Source organism: Natrix helvetica, assembly GCF_964273705.1.
Source record: "Natrix helvetica genome assembly, chromosome: 3".
NCBI classification, from domain to species: Eukaryota; Metazoa; Chordata; class Lepidosauria; order Squamata; family Natricidae; genus Natrix; species Natrix helvetica.
This window is the reverse complement of record NC_138549.1, coordinates 78,620,836-78,640,802: the sequence shown is the minus strand read 5'-3', so window position 1 is coordinate 78,640,802 and position 19,967 is coordinate 78,620,836. Positions and strand designations below refer to the sequence as shown.

Genomic DNA, 19,967 nt, shown 5'->3' with positions numbered 1-19,967 from the left:
TCTTGTTTCATCAGGAGCACAATCTTCCCAGATAGGAAGATGGAAAATATTATTAGCATATATATATATACATACATACATACATGCATGCATGCATGCATGCATGCATACATACATACATACATACATACACACACACACACACACATATACATACATACATACATACATATACATACATATACATATACATACCGTATTTTTCGGAGTATAAGATGCACCGGAGTATAAGATGCACCAAGGTTTTGAAGGGGCAATTTTTTTTAAAAAGTAGGTAGGGAGAGAGAGAGATACAGTAGATAGGTAGGGAGAGAGAGAGGGTAGGTAGAGGGAGAGAGAGAGAGAAAGAGAGAAAGAAGTACAGTAGGTAGAGAGGGAGAGAGTAGGTAGATAGGTACATAGAGTGATAGAGAGAAATACAGTAGGTAGGTAGGGGGAGAGAGAGAGAGTAGGTAGGTAGGTAGGGAGAGGGAGAGAGAGAAAGAGAAATACAGTAGGTTGGTAGGGAGAGAGAGAGAGTAGGTAGGTAGATGTTTCCAGGTGTATTTATCCATGTGCTGGAGAAGGAAATCGCTGACAACCTGCAGCACCTAATACTTGTTTCTGCTGCACAGCACTTGATCAATGTAATGCTCATCAATCACTCTAACTAAAGAGCTTTCCGAAAAGGGGGGGGGGAGTTTTTGCACTCTGCAAACCTCCCAAAAATGGCCCGTTTTTCACGAAAACAGGCCCGTTTTTTTTTTCAAATAAAAGGCATGAACAGCCTTGGGGGGGGGCTTGCAGAGTGCTCCTGGGGGGAGACAAAAAGAGCAAAAAACGGCCCTTTTTTGTCAAAAAAAATTGCATGCATAGCCTTATGAAGGCTTATAGAGTGCTGCTGGAGGCCAATTTTTTGCTATTTTCTGCCTTCTCCACCCCTCAGCAGCTCTCTGAAAGCTTCCATAAGGCTATGAACGGCCATTTTGGTGAAGGGGGTGGGGCTTTGGGAGGCAAAAAATGCTGTACTCGATGTATATGACGCACCCAGATTGTCAGCCTCTTTTTTGAGGAAAAAAGGTGCGTCTTATACTCAGAAAAATATGGTATATACACACACTCTGTAGGAATATATACTTTGTTTCCTGTGCATCATCATCACACTTGAACCTGCTGTACCTGTTCACTATAATAAAGAGCCCCTGGCTTGGTAACAAAATTTGTTTGGTTTTGTTTCTCAAAACTATGTTTAAATGACTATTGAATCATACTAGTTTGCTTGCTTTAAATGATTATTGAATGATACTTTTTGTAATCTAAAGTAATAGAAATTATAGCATTTCCAAATAAAATGGACTAAAGCTTGAGAAGAATTAAAATATTGACAGTATTATTTTTAAAAAGCAGGATAAATAATTGAATGACATCTGTACATGAATACAGGAAATGATATGCAAGGATCTGAGTAAAATGGATTGATTGTTTAGATGCAAAACCAAGCATCTTAAGCAACAGTCTAGTGCAAATATTTACATTTGCATTTACATTGCATCCATAATATCAATATGCATAGAGTCCAAAACAAGGCTGCAGTGTGATAAATTGATGCTTGTCTTGGTTTATACAAATAAATGGAGAAAAGTTTTTAAAGCACCATACACACCTGTTTGGCCAGGGCTTCCGATTTAAATAAATTCAAAGACTGAACACTTTACTAAAAACCTTTTAAAAGGATGATGTTCAGTTGTATAGGCAGCTATGCAGCCCCAGGAAAAGACAATGTTTTAAAGAAATGCAGTCCTGTACTATATTTGTACTTTCAAACCCAAAATACTGCAGAGCTTTATCCTACATTACCTAAATTGTATTATTTATTGAGTACTTGGTTATATAACAATAATTAATTGTTCATTAAAAAGACAGAGTAGGAAGTTGTTTTCATAGATACATAAGGCTAGAAGGAGTCATTTAGATAAAAGTCCAAGCTCTTATTTTGTGCAGTAATTTCAATTAATCCATGGATTACAAATGTGTATTCAAACCTACTTACATGCACTCAGCAAAGAATGAAAATTGGCTCAAATTGTTACAATGGTCGGGCTTCTGTCCTAACATTCAAAGAATTCTGTTTTTCTTTAGCTTAAATGTTATTCCTTGTCTTAAAATCTGAAATAATAGGGAACAATTTGGCCTTCTATGTGACATTTTTTAAAGGTACTGCACCTGCTCCACCCCCTTTTTTTTCCTCTCTCTCTCTCTCTCAAGACAAAACTTTTAAAAAGTTCTTTCTTAGTTTCCAGGCTTGGAAAAGTTTTCATTTTTTGTTTCAAACTTATTGCACTTTGCCTGAGTCATCCTTAAAATTAGGAATATTAATACAATGAAAATTCCAATTTCCTTTTTTGCTACTGTGTTGCACAGCTTTTTTAAAAAAACATTTGTGTGTGTGTGTTTGTATTTGTATACACACACAAACATATATACATACAGTACATATATACATACCCGCAAGCCAAAAATGAATTCGTGGTGTGAGGGGATTACACCATTTATTGTATCATTAATAGGATTGTACCTTTTAGGAATGGGGTGGAATATATTTAATTTTAATTGGATGTGACATTTAACATAAGGTGCCCGGAGAGAACCTCTCAGGAGAGGAGAGGATTAGTTAACATTACCCTACTACAGGGTTAAATCTTTTGTTATTGCAATTATAACAGTGCTGTAGTCAATTTTGTTATATCATTTTAATAAAATGGAAGAAAATACCTGTTGGCTGTTTCTGAGAAATGCTATAGGTATGTTATAGGTAGGCAAACTGGGATACTTCAGGAGCAAAATATAAATTTTACTTTTCCTGCACAAGCTAAGAATGTCTGTCATATCAATGTGCTTAGGCTGCGGAATGTCGAAACCTAAGAGGTATAGTATTCTTTCAGTAATTTCATTTTATATGTGATCTCTAATTGTGATTTTATCAAAATCTCTATTAAAATACCGAGGAAGTAGACCTTCTCTTCAGAGTGATTTTTTCCCTACAAGTGAGCATTTGAAACAAAGTTTATATGTATATTATATATGCCCTAATTTCTCAGTTATGTATGACTTCCTTATAGCTTTTCCAAAATGTAGCTTTTCCTTTAAATGATTATGGTAGTTTTATGTGTATATTTTCCATCTTTAATTTCACAATTTTTGTATTACACTAAAGTAAAAATAGTAGCTTTATACACTATTTGATCTGTTTCATGGTGGTTAAAAAAATAAAAGGCAGTTTAAGATTGAAAAATATTAACATAGTATGGTATTTGTAAAAATAGTTTAATTTTATAAAAGTTCATTGGGCATTAGGAAAATAGTAGGAAACAATGATTATCTTATTCAGAATATGCACAGGATAATTACATGTTACATCATACAATGTGATAATTGCTCTTTTAATTGTTTCTTTTTTTAAAAAAAGATATGGTTGGTCGCACAGTAAGCCAGATGCTGGCATTTTTATTATTGCAAGTAGAAAGATGGTTGAAGAGCAGCTTTAATGGCTGGATCCTATGCATGATGCAGTCTAGCTCTAAAAGTTGCTTAAGTACTACCGTTCCTCCCATATTTTAAATTCTGCTCAAATTTGCTTATAATCCTATATAGTGTTTCAAGCCAGGCAAAGAGGAGAATGGAGACCAAGAAAATAGGAACCAAGAAAGCCCCTTAAATGCCATTATTACAGGTAGTTCTTAGTTACAACGGCCATTGGGATTGAAATTTGCATTGCTTAGTGATGCAGTCATAAACTGAGATCATGTGATTACTCTAATTAATGAGTGACAACAATCTCAGCGGTCATGGTTATTTTTGTAGTCCCAAGAATGCAAAGATTGATAAATGGGAAACGGCAGGAGTGCTATGCCAGTGGGTGCGCAAAGGGCCATTCTTAAAAGGTTCTCCGAAGAATGGGCGGGTGCCATGGGAGGGTATGCTGCAGTGGATAGGGGCTATGGAGTGTGGGTGGGCAAAAAAGCAGGAGCAAGAGCAATTTCCTGCCAGCTTCCCTACCCTTTCCGGTAGATTTGAAGATCAGTGTCTAGAAAAAATTCCTGCTTGTGAGAAGCTCCAGGGAACGAAAGAAATCATTATCATGTAACTGTGAGGCATAGAATTTCAAGGACTAGTCATAAATACCACTCATTCAGCACTAACTTTGAATGGTTGCTGAACAATTGGTCATTATTTGAGGACTACCTGTGCTGCTGTTGTTAACTCAATACTGCATTACAGTATTCCACCAGCACACTTCCCCTCTCATTAGTTACTACCCACTGCCAATACCCAATAGCCTTCCTCCTTTTCTAATTGGGACTAATACGAATGTATTTTAAACTTGTGATACAAAAATAAATGTTTCAATAAATACTTGAAATTCAATAAGTATTTGAGATAAATTAATGTTTCTATTTTGCTTCAATGACTACTAGAAGAAATAATGATTATTTTAAAACACAAATTTTGTTACATTTCATATTTATAGAATGGAAGCATCATGCCTGGAGCTTGCCTTGGAAGGGGAGCGTTTATGTAAAGCAGGGGATTGTCGAGCTGGGGTATCTTTCTTTGAAGCTGCAGTTCAGGTTGGAACAGAAGACTTAAAAACACTCAGTGCTATTTATAGCCAGTTGGGCAATGCCTATTTCTACTTGCATGAATACGCAAAAGCTTTGGAATATCATCATCATGATTTAACTCTTGCAAGGTAAATGCAGATTTTTGTACTTTTATGTCAGCCCTTCAAAATAGGCCAGTTCAAGAAACAATCACAGCAGTAATTTATTGTAGTAAAATGGAATGACAAACTCTTGAAAGCCTTTTCCTGTCTTACGCTAAACATAGTCAAGGTGGGGTTATTTTGAATTTCTTTCTTACACATCCTTCCATTTTAGGACTATGTAACTTCTTCTCCAAGCCAACCTTACTACTCATTGTTCCTTCCTCCCATAATAACAGCCTCATATTTTTTCCAACCACTATAAAGTTTATACTTTATCTAGATATTATCACTTTTTGTGATAATGATTAAAAATTTGTTCAATTAAATATTGCCCAAAATTGCCCCATTTCATATGACTTAGCTGTTGGATAGGGCAGATTATCTTAGCCATGTAAGTGAAATTTGTTATGAGGAACCACTCAGAATAGGAAGATAGTAGAAAGTTTATCCTTCAGGAGAATGATGTGTAATTTATCTTAGGCATTATATTATATTCACAAGAAATGACATACAGGAATTAAACCCTCAGAATAATATTACGTTACCTTTAAAATATATTTTACACTATATAATTGGGTACCTGATCCTCTGACTTCTAAAATAAACTCTAGATATATTTTATCTGGAACATAGTGTATTCACGGTATAATGTTATGCTTATAACTGTGAAGTACAGTTTAGCAAACATATAAAATACATCCAAACACATTCATAGGCACTCATGTGTATATGGAATATATTCTTTCCCCAATATGGATCACATGGTTTTATTTTACCCTTTTTTCGAATGATTATACATTAGTTGGGAATACTGGTAGATTTGAAGATCTGTGTCTGAGAAAAAATGAACTAGAACAAATAAATAATAATTATAATGAGTTAAGATAATTAAGACCGGGGGTAAAATGTTTAAGCATAATAAGCGTATAGTTGCCGAAATTTTATTAAACTTGCTGCCAAGTTTAATAAAAAATGTTTCTGCTACTCAAGATTGAGCTGACTTTAACAGAAAAGCAGGACTGACTAAATGTTGAATTTTCAGAACAATTGGGGATCAAGTAGGAGAAGCTAAAGCTAGTGGCAACTTGGGGAATACCTTGAAGGTCCTTGGGAATTTTGAAGAAGCAATTGTTTGCTGTCAGAGGCACCTTGATATTTCGAGAGATCTAGGTGATAAGGTAAGAAAAATCACTACAGTCAATACTGAAAAAAAAACCACAGTGTGTATTCTTTGAATACTGTTACAAATTTAAGATAAACCTGATATCAACAATAGAATAATACTGTTTTGAAAAAAGTTCTTCAAGCTTATTAGTTGGTTGCGATGGTATCTTTAGCTATTGTCGCCCTGACCCAAAGAAAAAAGAAAAAAATTGGAAGATATTCTTGCTACTTTCTTCCTGCAGTAGTATTGTGGAGATCAAAAAATATCAACAGGCTTTGGAGAAAATATTGTTCTGTGACATAATACAAAACTTATAAATATGTAAGATGTGAACAGAGGATAGTGTGGAGATAGTATATAATAGCAAAAATCCCTACAGCCAGTCCTTGACTTAAAACCCCAATTGAACCCAAAATTTCCTTTCTAAACAAGAGTATTATTGCCCCATTTTATGACTTTTCTTGCCACAGTTGTTAGAAACTTATCCTGCTTCCCTGAAAATAAGACCTTCCTGGATAATAAGCCCAATTGGGCTTTTGAGTGTATGTACTAAAATAAGCCCTTCCCTGAAAATAGGTCTTCCCTGAAAATATTGCAACATAGCAGCAGCCATGAGATTACCACGCTCGCTGCCTCCTGCACCTCAAAAATAATAAGACCTCCCCAAAAATAAGACCAAGTGTTTATTTCAAGGCTCAAAAGAAAATAAGACACTGTCTTATATTCAGGGAAACATGGCAATTGTTAAGAGAATCTGATTTACCCATTAACTTAGTTTGTCAGAAGATAGCAAAAGGTGGATTATATGACCACCTGATTTCTCATGGGAAATAAGAGATTTTTCTGTTCAATTAAATGAGTAGCTATACAGCACAAGAAACTTTAAGAAAATATTTTATTTGTATTTATAGGTGGGAGAAGCAAGAGCTTTGTATAATCTTGGAAATGTGTATCACTCCAAAGGTAAAAGTGTTGCCTGTGCAGGTACCCATGATCCAGGGGAATTTCCAGATGATGTTAAAAATGCCTTGAGGAAAGCTGCAGATTATTATCAGTAAGAAAAGCTTTAGTAGTGGATTAATGTTTTAAGGTGGATACAGTTTTTAACTATCCTTTTTATAATACATTAAAATGCATTATTTTAATTCTTTTAAAGCCACTTTTAATTTTGCGATCTTAATACATAAAAATTGGAAGAGATAAAATTTAGATAAAACTGAGTATAATTTAAAATTTCAACTCTATTTCTTCTGCAGTAGCAACTTACTGTATTTTTCACAGTATAAGATGCACTCCCCCCCCCCCAAAAAAAAGTGGATGGAAATGTATGTGCATCTTATACAGCGAATATTGTGGCAGGGGAGGGGTTGTTAGGGCGCCAATCAGCTGTTCCAAAGTGGGCTGTGATGGCGAATAGGCTGCGGTGGTGACGAACGGGCTGCGGTAGTGGCAAACAAACCATGGCGGCAAACAGGCCAGATGAATACTGGATGGATGCTGAGAGGCAGAGGCAGATTTTGTTTTCTTGTTTTGTTGTTTTGTTTCTTGTCTTAAAATCCCGAGCATTTTATAGTCCAAAAAATATGGTAAATAAGATGAATGTCTAAGAAGGAAAAATATGAACTATTGGATAGCAGCCATCAATATTGTTACTATAATTTATAGCATGTGAAATCACAGGTGATTTAAGGACATCACCTTAAGAGGTTGGCAAATAGTAATATATAATGAACGTTAAATCAATCTTCATAAAATGTTTTCTTTTGAATTAGCAAAACAATTATTTTTCATAATTGTTACTTGTATATTTCTTCCATTATAAACCTAGTAAATTGCTTTTTAAAACTTTGAATATTAAATAGGGAAAACCTGACAATTGTAACAGAATTGGGAGATAGAGCTGCCCAAGGACGTGCCTATGGAAACTTGGGAAATACACATTATCTTCTGGGCAACTTCCGAAGTGCTGTTACTGCCCATGAACAGGTATAAGAATGCATGTTGGTGTGCTCTGGTTCATTGTAGTTTATATTATTTGTTTAAGTACATTTACTGCATTTGGATAAAGTTAGTGAAGCATATACTATTGTTTCCTTGGTCTCTCATATGAAATATAAAGAGAAAGATGGATATTCAAGGAAATATCTATGACATTTATAAAAGAAAGCTAAAATGTACCCTTTTAAAATAGTAAACAGGAGATTATCTGATATAAATTTATTATGCATGTGATATTTAAAAGTGCATTATTGGGCTGAAAAACAGATACTTCTATGAACTGTTGAAGACAGGTAAAGGTGTTCCTGCAGGTTTTACCTCACTAGTCATGACCGACTTTAGGGGTGGTGCTCATCTCCATTTCTTAAGCCAAAGAGCCATCGTTGCCTGGAGATGTTTCTATGGTCCTATGGCCAGCATGACGTCATGTTGCATCACAGAGCATACAATGAGACACAGAATGTTGTTGCCTTCCAGCCTGCTTTTGGAGACAGAGGACTTTAAAATTATTTTCTGTACGTTATAGTTCTCAACTTACAACTAATTGCTTAGTGATTGTTTGAAGTTGCTATAGATCAGTGATGGTGAACCTATGGCACGCGTTTTTAAAGCCATTTTTCGCCCTCCCCAAGCTCCAGAGGCTTTATAGGAGCCTGGGGAGGGCGAAAACAGTCTCCCCCGCCCCCCCCTGGAGCGCACACGACAGGCGCTCCTCCCCCATTTTTACATGCTTTTTTCGCCCTCCCCAGGCTCCAGAGCCTTTATAGGAGCCTGGGGAGGGTGAAAACAGCCTCCCCCCCCCCCCCGGACGCCCTCCGGTGGTGTCAGGGAAGGCTCCGGACAGTCCCTGAAGCCTTCGGGGCGCTCAAAACGATCCTCGGAGCAAACCAGAAGTGACTTCTGGTTTGCTCGGAGGATCGTTTTGAGCGTTCCGAAGGCATCAGGGAAGCCTCCGGAGGGCGTCCGGTGGGGCAGGGAAGGCTGTTTTCACCCTCCCCAGGCTCCTATAAAGCTTCTGGAGCCTGGGGAGGGTGAAAAAAGCATGTAAAAATGGGGGGGGGGGCGCCTGTAGTGCGCGCATGGGCACTGGGGTTGTGCATTGCATTATGGGTGCGGCACGCCCACACACGACCCCCCCTGCACTCCACCCACTTATGGCATGCAAGCCAAAAAAGGTTCGCCATCGCTGCTATAGATTTACTGGGGGACTACTTAGGAACCGGATTTGAAGTTCCAGTGGTTGTCCACTCCCCTCGCAACCACATGAGAGAATTTTTGGCACTTGGCAACTAGGACTGATTTACATCTCTGTTGCATAACTGCATTTTATGATGCTTTTACTGAAAGCCAGCATTTACTTCCATTTTTTGGCAAACAACTGGTTTGCTTAACAAGTGCAGCATTGCTTAATAACTGCTGTGAAAAAGGGTTCTAAAATCAAGTCAGTCACATGCCAAACTTAGTTTACAACAGTCACGACTTACAACCGTGATGGGCAGACTCCTTTATAGTTGTAATTCAAATTCTATAATAAAAAGTGTTCTGGTAAAAATATGTTTTAGAAATGAAAAAAGAGCGAATCTTAGTATTCACTTTGTGATTTATTCTGGCAATAGCATTGAACATTGTTACAATAATTAACAGGCTAATTCTTTTCCAGCGCCTTTTGATTGCAAAAGAATTTGGTGATAGAGCTGCAGAAAGAAGAGCCTACAGTAATCTTGGAAATGCCTATATTTTCCTGGGAGAATTTGAAACTGCTGCTGAATATTATAAGTTAGTTTGAGTATTGTTTTATATTATTTTATTAATACATTTACTCTGATTTGCTGAGGTCTTACAATCAGATCTTTTAAGTTTTCATTCTGAAATATGCATAATTTCATTAGCTTTAGCTATTTCAAAATAATACTTATTTGTTGTCTTCAACTGTTCTTGGCTACATTTGTTTTCATCATTTTCATAAAACATTATTGCTTAAATTTGATATATGAGAAAATAAATGCAACCTTATCCAATCATAATTCTATAAAACCTAATATGTTATAAATCTAAAATGCTAAAGCTGATAGAATATATATTTGAATAGTTAGGCATTTCCTGCATTTGAGCTATGAACATGCAGTATACTTGAACCATCTTATCTGAGCTTCATCCGAGAGACAGAAAGAATTGCCAAGGTTAGACCTAAACTTGATCCACTGAATGCAATAAAGTTCACTCCTACAAAAGCATGTACAAAATAGCACTAAACACTGCTATTTTATACATAAAATAGAATATAGCTTTTATTGAAAATATAATACGACATAAATTCTATCCCAGAGGTGAAGACAGGATGTTTAAATTTGTTTTTCAGTGCTAATGGCATTTGAAACAGAGCTTCTTTAGCTGATTGGAAACAAAAAAAACCTCATCTGGGTATATAAACACTCTGACAAATTTAGGTGGTAGATATCTGCAAAATTTTCTCCCTGGTAATTATGTAAAAGTACTATTTTTTAATTGCATCTGATTACTCTGTGTGGTATTTCGTTTATATTCCTTAGCAATGTAACTTAATTTAATTTATAAGGTTAGGAAAGTATAGCACATTAAGTATCTTGCTTGAGATCATTCAGTGCAGATAGAGAAGGGAAATATTGTTTTTTCAAGCTGGCTTTAGAAAAAGAGAGATTATTGCTGGATAATTGAGAAAATTGAATAATAGTAAAAGTAAATATTATAAATACCCATAATGATTGACTAGTTTTTCTGACATGCTGATTACCTGTCACTTCCACATATTCTACTGATTATTATTTATCACATTAGTTGATTGACAAATAGGTAATGGCAGCAAAACATTTTCAGTATTAATGCATGCCATATATACCAATTTGAAAAGGACAAGGATTTGTATACTTTTTTAAACATTTTGCCAGATTATTTAAAGAGCAGTGGTATATATTGCATTGAATTTTATAATAGATCCAGTAAATCTCATTACTGTACATTACTGTATTCTGATACATTGACTGGTGATTCGAACCGTATAAATAAATATTGTATCTGTTTGTCCTTTAGGAAAACATTACAGCTTGCAAGGCAGCTTAAAGATAGGGCTGTGGAAGCTCAGGCATGTTACAGCCTTGGAAACACCTATACCTTACTTCAGGATTATGAGAAGGCCATAGATTATCATCTGAAACATTTAGCAATTGCTGAAGAATTAAACGACAGGTAAGAGTTTTAAATTAATTACTATATAGTAATACAGTTTTTGTTCTCTATAGAAATATTGCCTTATTTGTATAGACAGGATCTCCATTCTAAATGGTTTAATAGAGGATTGTAGTATTAATTGCAATAATAAAGATATTCTGTCTGTTATTGGAGGAGTTTGCTCCTATGTTAGTTCTTTGAAGCACAAATCAAAAATTTGGGGTTTTCTGTTGGCATTTGGGTACCAAGTGGAAAAACTGGTAGACTAAAATAGGTGTTTAAACTGTTTCCGTATTGCCCATTTTACATTCTTACATCAATCTGAATGAGCAACTTTAGTCAAATCCTTGAGTCTATCAATCGTTTTAGAATTGTAGATATCCATAAAGTTAAAGGACTCTATTAAATCTAGTGTTATTCTTATATGGGCTCAACTGTGCAACCTTTTTTGGCACTAATATGAAAGTGATCTGCCAGATCTTTTAAAATTTCTCCAATATAAAGTTTTTTGGAAACCTTTTTCCAACAGAAAATGAAGCTTTTTTGAACCAGGGAAGATAATGTTATGTGATGCTTAATTTCTAAAATATTCCAATAATTAATAAATATTTATTCTGTATTGATTAGCATTATCACAGAGATTAGTGTGCTTTCTATATCTAAGCTTTGTAGTTTAGATATAGAAATACGTAGCAATTTGTTAATTCAAATATTGCTATAACTTTAAAAACATTTTAAGACTGTTACATTGAGACAGGCAAAACAAGTAAATTAGAGTTAATATGATAAATTAAAATTAATGTACCTTACATATATATGGTTTTCTCCTGTTAAGGATTAAATCAAACAACAAATTCTGAGAATGAGTTTGGAGACTGTGATTAAGATCTTTAAGGGTCCTTGAATTCTACATATCTATTTAAAATCATTTATGTATTTAAATGTATTTAAAAGCTCTCTCTTATTTTTAACTGGAGAATTTGACGTGAATATTATTGAACTGTGTTCCAGAATTGGTGAAGGAAGAGCATGCTGGAGTTTAGGGAATGCATGCACAGCTTTGGGGAACCATGATCAAGCTATGCATTATGCAGAAAAGCATTTAGATATTTCAAGAGAGGTATGTGCACATATTCTTAATTCTTGATTGTGTGCATTTTGTGTATGTGTATGTACTGTATGTAGTTGGAATAAATTGACTAACTAAACTTAAAGAAAAACAGACTGAAAGCTTGAGAACAGGGATTGCTTTGGTTTTATATTTTGTAAGCATTCTAAGATTGTTTCAGAATGATTCACATATTTTAAACAAAATCATTTACATAAAACATGTAATATCTTTGATTGCAGGTTGGAGATAAGACTGGAGAATTAACAGCTAAACTTAATCTCTCAGATCTTCAAATGGTACTTGGTCTTAGTTTCAGCACAAACAACTCAGTGATGACTGAAAATCAGATTCCAGATTATAACTTAAATGGTAAATATGCCCAATACCGTTTATGGCTGTGACTGCTTCCTGCAACCCTCTACCACCAAAAATGCAGTTTGGGAGGGCCTCCCGCAGTCCTAGTGAGCTCTGTTTCTGCTACGACTGCATCTTGCAATCCTTTGCCAGCAAAAACGGAGCTCAGGAGTGCCGCCTGCGGCCCTCCCATACTCTTTTGCTGGCAGACATTGTGGATTGGTCCTTTGCTGTTTCCAGGGCAGCCCCACTGGCCAGTCTAAGCACCGCATTCCCCCCCCCCGGAGGACGGGACGCCATTTCCCCCACTGAAGCACACTAAATTTAACTGTGTTGCAAGAGCAGCGGGCAGGCCATGGAGGCGCCAACATCGAAGAGAAACTGCTGGGGTGGGTCAGTGTCTCGGGGCTGAGAGGATGTTGCATGTCTCCCTGTGTGACCTAAGTGCGTGGATCACCAATAAGGGCTGGAAGAAAGGCCCGCGAGACCCAACAAGAAATGAAGCTTCGCTCCCGCTCTGGAATATGGAGCGAATCTCCATCCCTCACCCTTCTCTTCTCAGGACAGGCAAGGAGTGACCATTACTTTGCTGCACAACTCCTTGCATGTTGCACCACCTGCAAATTTGCAAGTTGCACATACACTATATTGCCAAAAGTATTCGCTCACTCATCCAAATAATCAGAATTAGGTGTTCAAATCACTTCCATGGCCACAGGTTTATAAAATCAAGTACCTAGGCATGCAGACTGTTTTTACAAACATTTGTGAAAGAATGGGTCGCTCTCAGGAGCTCAGTGAATTCCAGCGTGGAACTGTGATAGGATGCCACCTGTGCAACAAATCCAGTCATGAAATTTCCTTGCTCCTAAATATTCCACAGTCAACTGTCAGCTGTAGTATAAGAACGTAGAAGTGTTTGGGAACGACAGCAACTCAGCCACGAAGTGGTAGGCCACGTAAACTGGCAGAGTGGGATCAGCGGATGCTGAGGCTCATAGTGTGAAGAGGTCGCCAACTTTCTGCAGAGTCAATCGCTACAGACCTCCAAATGTCATGTGGCCTTCTGATTAGCTCCTGAACAGTGCGCAGAGAGCTTCATGGAATGGGTTTCCATGGCCGAGCAGCTGCATCCAAGCCATACATCACCAAGTGCAATGCAAAGCGTTGGATGCAGTGGTGTAAAGCACGCCGCCACTGGACTCTAGAGCAGTGGAGACACGTTCTCTGGAGTGACGAATCGCACTTCTCCATCTGGCAATCTGATGGATGAGTCTGGATTTGGCGGTTTCCAGAAGAACGGTACTTGTCTGACTGTATTGTGCCAAGTGTAAAGTTTGGTGGAGGGGGGATTATGGTGTGGGGTTGTTTTTCAGGAGCTGGGCTTGGCCCCTTAGTTCCAGTGAAAGGAACTCTGAATGCTTCAGCATACAAAGACATTTTGGACAATTCCATGCTCCCAGCTTTGTGGGAACAGTTTGGAGCTGGCCCCTTCCTCTTCCAACATGACTGTGCACCAGTGCACAAAGCAAGGTCCATAAAGACACGGATGACAGAGTCTGGTGTGGATGAACTTGACTCACCTGCACACAGTCCTGACCTCAACCCGATAGAACACCTTTGGGATGAATTAGAGCGGAGACTGAGAGCCAGGCCTTCTCGTCCAACATCAGTGTGTGACCTCACAAATGCGCTTCTGGAAGAATGTTCAAAAATTCCCATAAACACACTCCTAAACCTTGTGGACAGCCTTCCTAGAAGAGTTGAAGTTGTTATAGCTGCAAAGGGTGGACCGACATCATATTGAACATTATGGATTAGGAATGGGATGTCACAGTAAGTTCATATGTGAGTAAAGGCAGGTGAGCGAATACTTTTGGCAATATAGTATACCTCCCTGTACGGTGGAGATTTCCAGCCCCACCTGCCTGGCCGGTTCCACTTTTCAGAGCTCTAGTCACAGGACTGGCCCATTGGCCACCCCGTTGGGCTGCAGACCACCAAACTTTTCTCGTGGACCACCAGTTGGTGACTCTGTTCTAAAGGGTATTCTTAAAGTAATTGCCAAATTACTTTGGCAATTACAAATTTTGTACAGGTTGTACAAATTTTGTCAGATATGTCTATTAGGAGAAATAGTAATAGATGGAATATCTTGATGGTGACATAGAGGGAAGCAGGGCATAGTAAGAACTTCCCTTTCTTTTGGGAAAGTTCCAGAATCTTGATAAATGCTAGACGCAATACTAGACATGAATTCTGCTGGATACTTCTGCTAAATGTAAAGAAGCGAAAATAATGCATTGATCCTGTAATACTTACCATAAATATGGAGGAAAGTCAATATTACTGGTATAGATGTTTCCACCATAGAAATGTATATAGTTTCTGTTCCTATTTTACTTTGTGCAAAATATATTTGTCCAAAGATTTTTAACCTTTGTTAAAAATGAAGCTAGTTTGAGACCATAGCCTCATAAATCTCCTTCTACAAATTTCTTTAAAAAGATTGAAAAATGAAATACTATAAGAGCCATATATAAATACAGGCCATTATCAGTGCTAAGGAAATGATTTGTAGATGTGTCCTAGATTGGATTTTAAGATTTGATGAGGAATGCCAAAAAGTATACAAAGCAATTTATATATTATATTAAAGACAGCTTGCAGCTACTGAACTTTGTAGTAAAAAAATAACTGTAAGCCGGGACAAAATGTTAGAGGTAGAACAAATTATCCCTTTCCTACTTTAACAGTTATTGAAGATTACATGCCTGGAGTGAGACATGTAGCTCACTCTTCAAGTTAAGTGGACAGGGAGTCATCACTTTCAGCACTTGGGTTTTTAAATGGTTTCTTTTGCCTTCATTAAAACATTTTAAATGCCTTTTTTAACATTGTAAAGAAAAAAGAAAAAATTACCTCAAATTAATAGTTATGTCAGTATGATGTTCATTGCTTTTACAGTCAAATTTAGAATAGTTCTGTTATTAGTTTTATTGGGGTGATCATCTTCAGTAAATATTATAAATTAAGAAATCCATTAAGTTGTTCCTTGTATGTTTTTTCAAAGTAACCCGTTACTTAATTTTTGTAATTCTAGGTACTAAACAGAGGTTAGGGCGTCGCCATAGTATGGAAAAACTGGAACTTATGAAACTAACACCTGAGAAGGTTGGTGTCTTTTAAGTGGAAGTGGCTTTGTAAAAGAATATTTCATAATATTGGGTCCAGATAAGAATGCATTGATTTTGTAATAATATAGGTATGAAAGAAAGTATACAAATTTTCTACCATAAAAGCATTATCCCTTAGGGATTTTATTTGTTAAATTGTGCAAAAATCTTGTAAACTAACTTGGACAGTGTCTAACCAGTAGTTCTTCCTATAATAAAGGTATATTTCTTACAGATTCATTTAAATTACAACAATGAGCTACCAGTCAAAATGATAATACATGAAAAGAGCAAACTAGATACTCTTATCTAGAGTTGACCTTTTAATGGACTCCAAAACTGCCCCCCCTTTCTTCTCCCTGCAACCCCTAGATTACTCTTTTTTTTAAACCTCCAAGCTTATCAAACCGTACTTTCTCTTTTCTTTCATTTTCAGTTTGGGAGGGAGAGCTGGCTGGATTTTTAGACCCTTTGTCATTTGAGGCATGCTCTGGGCTCTTAGTACATTTGTTCATAGCATTTATGGGAAGAGGTTAAAGAGGTCAAGGCATCATCCCTAACTCAATCCTTGACATTTTCATACCCCTCTCCCTCTCTGAATTCTACTGTTCAAAGGCATGTTGAAAGAGCAAGAAAGAGAGGAGACCTGCAGAAAACCTTTAACTTTCCAAGTTTCACAGGCAAAATATTTTAAGGATTACATTAACTATATAAAGAGTTGGGACGAACAAGGCGCCATTTTATCTGTGTACAATCTGTACATTGATGTGACCCCAAGCTTGATTGCCAGCCTCATGTTTAGCACCTTGGAAATAAAGAATTTGCTGATAAGGATTTTTTCAAATAGTCAAATTTGATTTGCATTGTTGGTTAAAGCATTAGTTTTACAAACATGAATAAATTAGCCATGTTTGCGTGGAAAAATAAAATTAACTTACATTTCATATAGTGAAAAACTGTTTTTGGTAAATGTTTTAGTATACACTATTACCTGTTTCCTAGGTTCAGGATTGGAACAGTGAAATTCTAGCTAAACAGAAACCATTGGTTCCCAAACCTTCAGCAAAACTGCACTTTGTAAATCGATTGAAAGGGAAAAAATACAAAAATACTACTTCTTCTAAAGTTCTTCAGGATACGAGCAACTCTATTGACCATCAACTAAATTCACAGAAGGTATTTGTGGAGAAATAAACTTTTTAAAACTTCAGTATTTTATTTTTTATATAATATAAAATATTATAAAATTATATCCTTTATATTTATAAATATACTTTATATATAGTATAAAATATATACTTTACTACTGTGAAAGCATTTTTAGAAATATGCTAGGTTTTTTATTGTTTTGCCTAATTTTTTAAAATGAAAACTCTCATGTATATTTATCTATTTACTAGCCATACATGCCACTCAATTGTAACTGATTCAGAGCATATAATTAACGTTTAGATTATTTCAGACTAATTGTAAGACTACAACAGTGGTGGGTTACGACCGGAACGTCCCAGTACGGGCGTACCGATGCCTGCAGGGAGCACCAGGTACTGTTCCAGTACGGTGCTCCAGAGGGCCCACCTGCCCATGTTCCTTACTGGTATTTGAGCTGTTCGGGGCTTACACGCATGGAGCATACGGCGCTTGTGTGACGCTCCGCCAAGCAGCTGGAGCGTCACGAGCGTTAAGTATGCATGTGTGCGTGTGCGCACATGCTGCGCGCATTCATGTGGATGCCCGGCCCGTACCGGTTGCAATGGGATCTGGAACCCACCACTGGACTACAAGTTCAGTTAAATAATACTTATGTATGAATAAACATTTGGAAATGAAATACGTGAGTTTTGTTGGTACATGTGAATTGAATGATGATAAAATTGTATCTACAAGTGAGATACTAAGTTGAAATGCTCTTTCATGTTGAGATAGCATTATATCAAACTTCATAGCTCCAATATTTTTAATGTTTCTTCACTGGACCTTTTCACTTCTTTCCTATAATAATACTTATTCTGAGTTACATAGTTTGAAATAAAATTTTCCTGCTGTTTCATAAATGGCTGGTATTATTTGTATTTACTTTTGTACTTTATTATTTTTAAGAAAAGCAGCTTAGAAGTCCCTGGAGACGAAGGATTTTTTGACTTGTTGAGCCGATTTCAGAGCAACCGAATGGATGATCAGCGATATTGTTTCCAGGACAGGAACAGACTGACAGTGACGGCTTCTGCCACAACATCCAGAATTATGCAAAAATGTAATTAATTATAAAGCCTATACAACATTGCCACCCCTTTAAATGAAATTAGATATCACTTCAACCAGTATATCGTTGCACCTCTTACTGCTTTCTACATACAATGTTTTTTGTAATTTTTTTGCAGCCTTTTCTGCTTCAGTGCTCTCTCCACATACAGATGAATTTTTAGATATGCTTGCTAGTTCTCAGAGTAGACGTTTAGATGATCAGCGAGCCAGTGCCAGCAATTTACCTGGACTTCGTCTTAATCAACATAATAGTCAGTCAGTCCTTGGTCACCTGATGGCTAGCAAAAACAGCGAACCAGATGATGACTTCTTTGATATATTAATAAAATGCCAGGTGAGTTTTTGGTTGATTGGATATTCTGTGTGGCATGTATTCTTAAAAAGACATTCTAACACAAGTAGTTATTTCATAGAGCCTCCTGGTGGTATCTTGTCAGTTGAATCAGTCAATAAATTTGAAAGTATTCTATTTAAAAAAACACGATAATTTTAATTAAAATAATTTTAATGCTAATTAAGCAATTTTATCTCAAATGTCAAGTTCAATTCTTTGGCAGGGGACGAAAAATAGAAAAGTAGATTGGATTTTCCAATTCCTCATTTTATTAAAATCAACTTCTTAGCCTAGATATTATCTTAAATTGTAATGGGGCTCTAAATAATATTCCTTAATGTATTAATAAGCAAGTCAAAAATTTGTGCCTCTTCTGAAACGTTAAACAATTGCTGAGATACCTTAGATAGCTATTACCCTTCCCATTTCTCTGTTAAGCATTTTAAGTGTTGTTAAGTTCTTTTTAACTTTTGGGATGTGTGATTTTTAATGTTGTACGCCGGCCTGAGTCCTTTGGGAGAAGGGCGGCATATAAATCCAATAAAAACAAACAAACAAACAAGTGGTAATATGCCAACAGATTTACAATAGGAAGTTTGAATAGCCATGTTAAAGGTAACAGGACTGTGCTGTTGAAGAAATGCATCAAATGTACGAGTGCAGCCTTGTTGTGACTTATTAAAACAGTTGCATGATTGTAATGAATTGCAGATAAGAGCTGCACGTTTTGATGTACCTGTCCTTAAAGCATTGCACAACCATAAACTTGATGCAGCAAAATGATATATATCCAATTTTTTGTGTGGGGGGGGCAGCTATTTGAGCAGAAACAATGGTAAAATGTTGTTCGTTCATAGTAAACCATATAGAGAACTGAAAAAAGTCAGGCTGCTTTAATGAGTTATACATACGTGCCATGCAAGTTCCAAAGCAATTCTTCAAAATTTATTATTATTTATTATTTATTATTCATATTTATAGACCGCCCCCTCTCCCGAAAGGGACTCGGGGCGGTGTACAGTCACTAAAATGCGTTATAAAATACATACATAAAACAGTTAAATAATTAAATACGTAAGTGGAGGAGGTTGCAAGACTGTATATAGAATAATAAATATAGTACATTAAAAGCTTATTAAAACTCCAAACCCAATTAAAAATGAATAAATCCCCGGGAGGTAAAACTAAGAAAGTGCCAGGCCAGCTGATTGAAATAGGTGAGCCTTTAACTTTTGCCGGAAGGAACGGAGGTCGGTGGTAGTTCGAATGTCTGGGGGGAGGTCATTCCAGAGGGTTGGGCCCATCACAGAGAAGGATCTACTCCTAGGTGTCGCCCGCTGGCATTGCCTAGCAGACGGCACCAGGAGGAGCCCCTCTCTGTGTGAGCGGATAGGTCGCAGGGACGTGTGTGGTAGGATGCGATCCTGCAGATACCTAGGTCCTATGCCATGGAGCGCTTTAAAGATGGTAATCAATACCTTGAAACGCACCCGAAAGGCCACAGGTAGCCAGTGCAGCTCGCGCAGGAGAGGTGTTACGTGGGAGTAACGAGTACTTCCCAAAATAACCCGCGCGGCTGCATTCTGAACTAGCTGCAGTCTCCGGATGCGTCCCAA

General features: G+C 36.9%; 1 protein-coding gene across 5 annotated transcripts in view; it reads left to right on the top strand.

Moving 5' to 3' along the window:
- Window positions 1-19,967, top strand: part of GPSM2 (G protein signaling modulator 2) — a 48,963-nt gene that overhangs the window by 7,668 nt on the left and 21,328 nt on the right. For 4 of the 5 annotated variants that reach the window (XM_081946868.1, XM_081946865.1, XM_081946864.1 and 1 more), the window contains exons 3-14: window positions 4,508-4,729; window positions 5,787-5,922; window positions 6,821-6,963; window positions 7,772-7,895; window positions 9,568-9,683; window positions 10,974-11,129; window positions 12,123-12,231; window positions 12,462-12,591; window positions 15,680-15,750; window positions 16,755-16,928; window positions 17,853-18,006; window positions 18,134-18,351. In XM_081946868.1, coding sequence (XP_081802994.1) covers window positions 4,508-4,729; window positions 5,787-5,922; window positions 6,821-6,963; window positions 7,772-7,895; window positions 9,568-9,683; window positions 10,974-11,129; window positions 12,123-12,231; window positions 12,462-12,591; window positions 15,680-15,750; window positions 16,755-16,928; window positions 17,853-18,006; window positions 18,134-18,351 — 1,753 coding nt within the window. Of the gene's footprint in view, window positions 1-3,630; window positions 3,710-4,507; window positions 4,730-5,786; window positions 5,923-6,820; window positions 6,964-7,771; window positions 7,896-9,567; window positions 9,684-10,973; window positions 11,130-12,122; window positions 12,232-12,461; window positions 12,592-15,679; window positions 15,751-16,754; window positions 16,929-17,852; window positions 18,007-18,133; window positions 18,352-19,967 lie in introns of all 5 variants that reach the window. The other variant, XM_081946867.1, reaches the window with a different exon arrangement.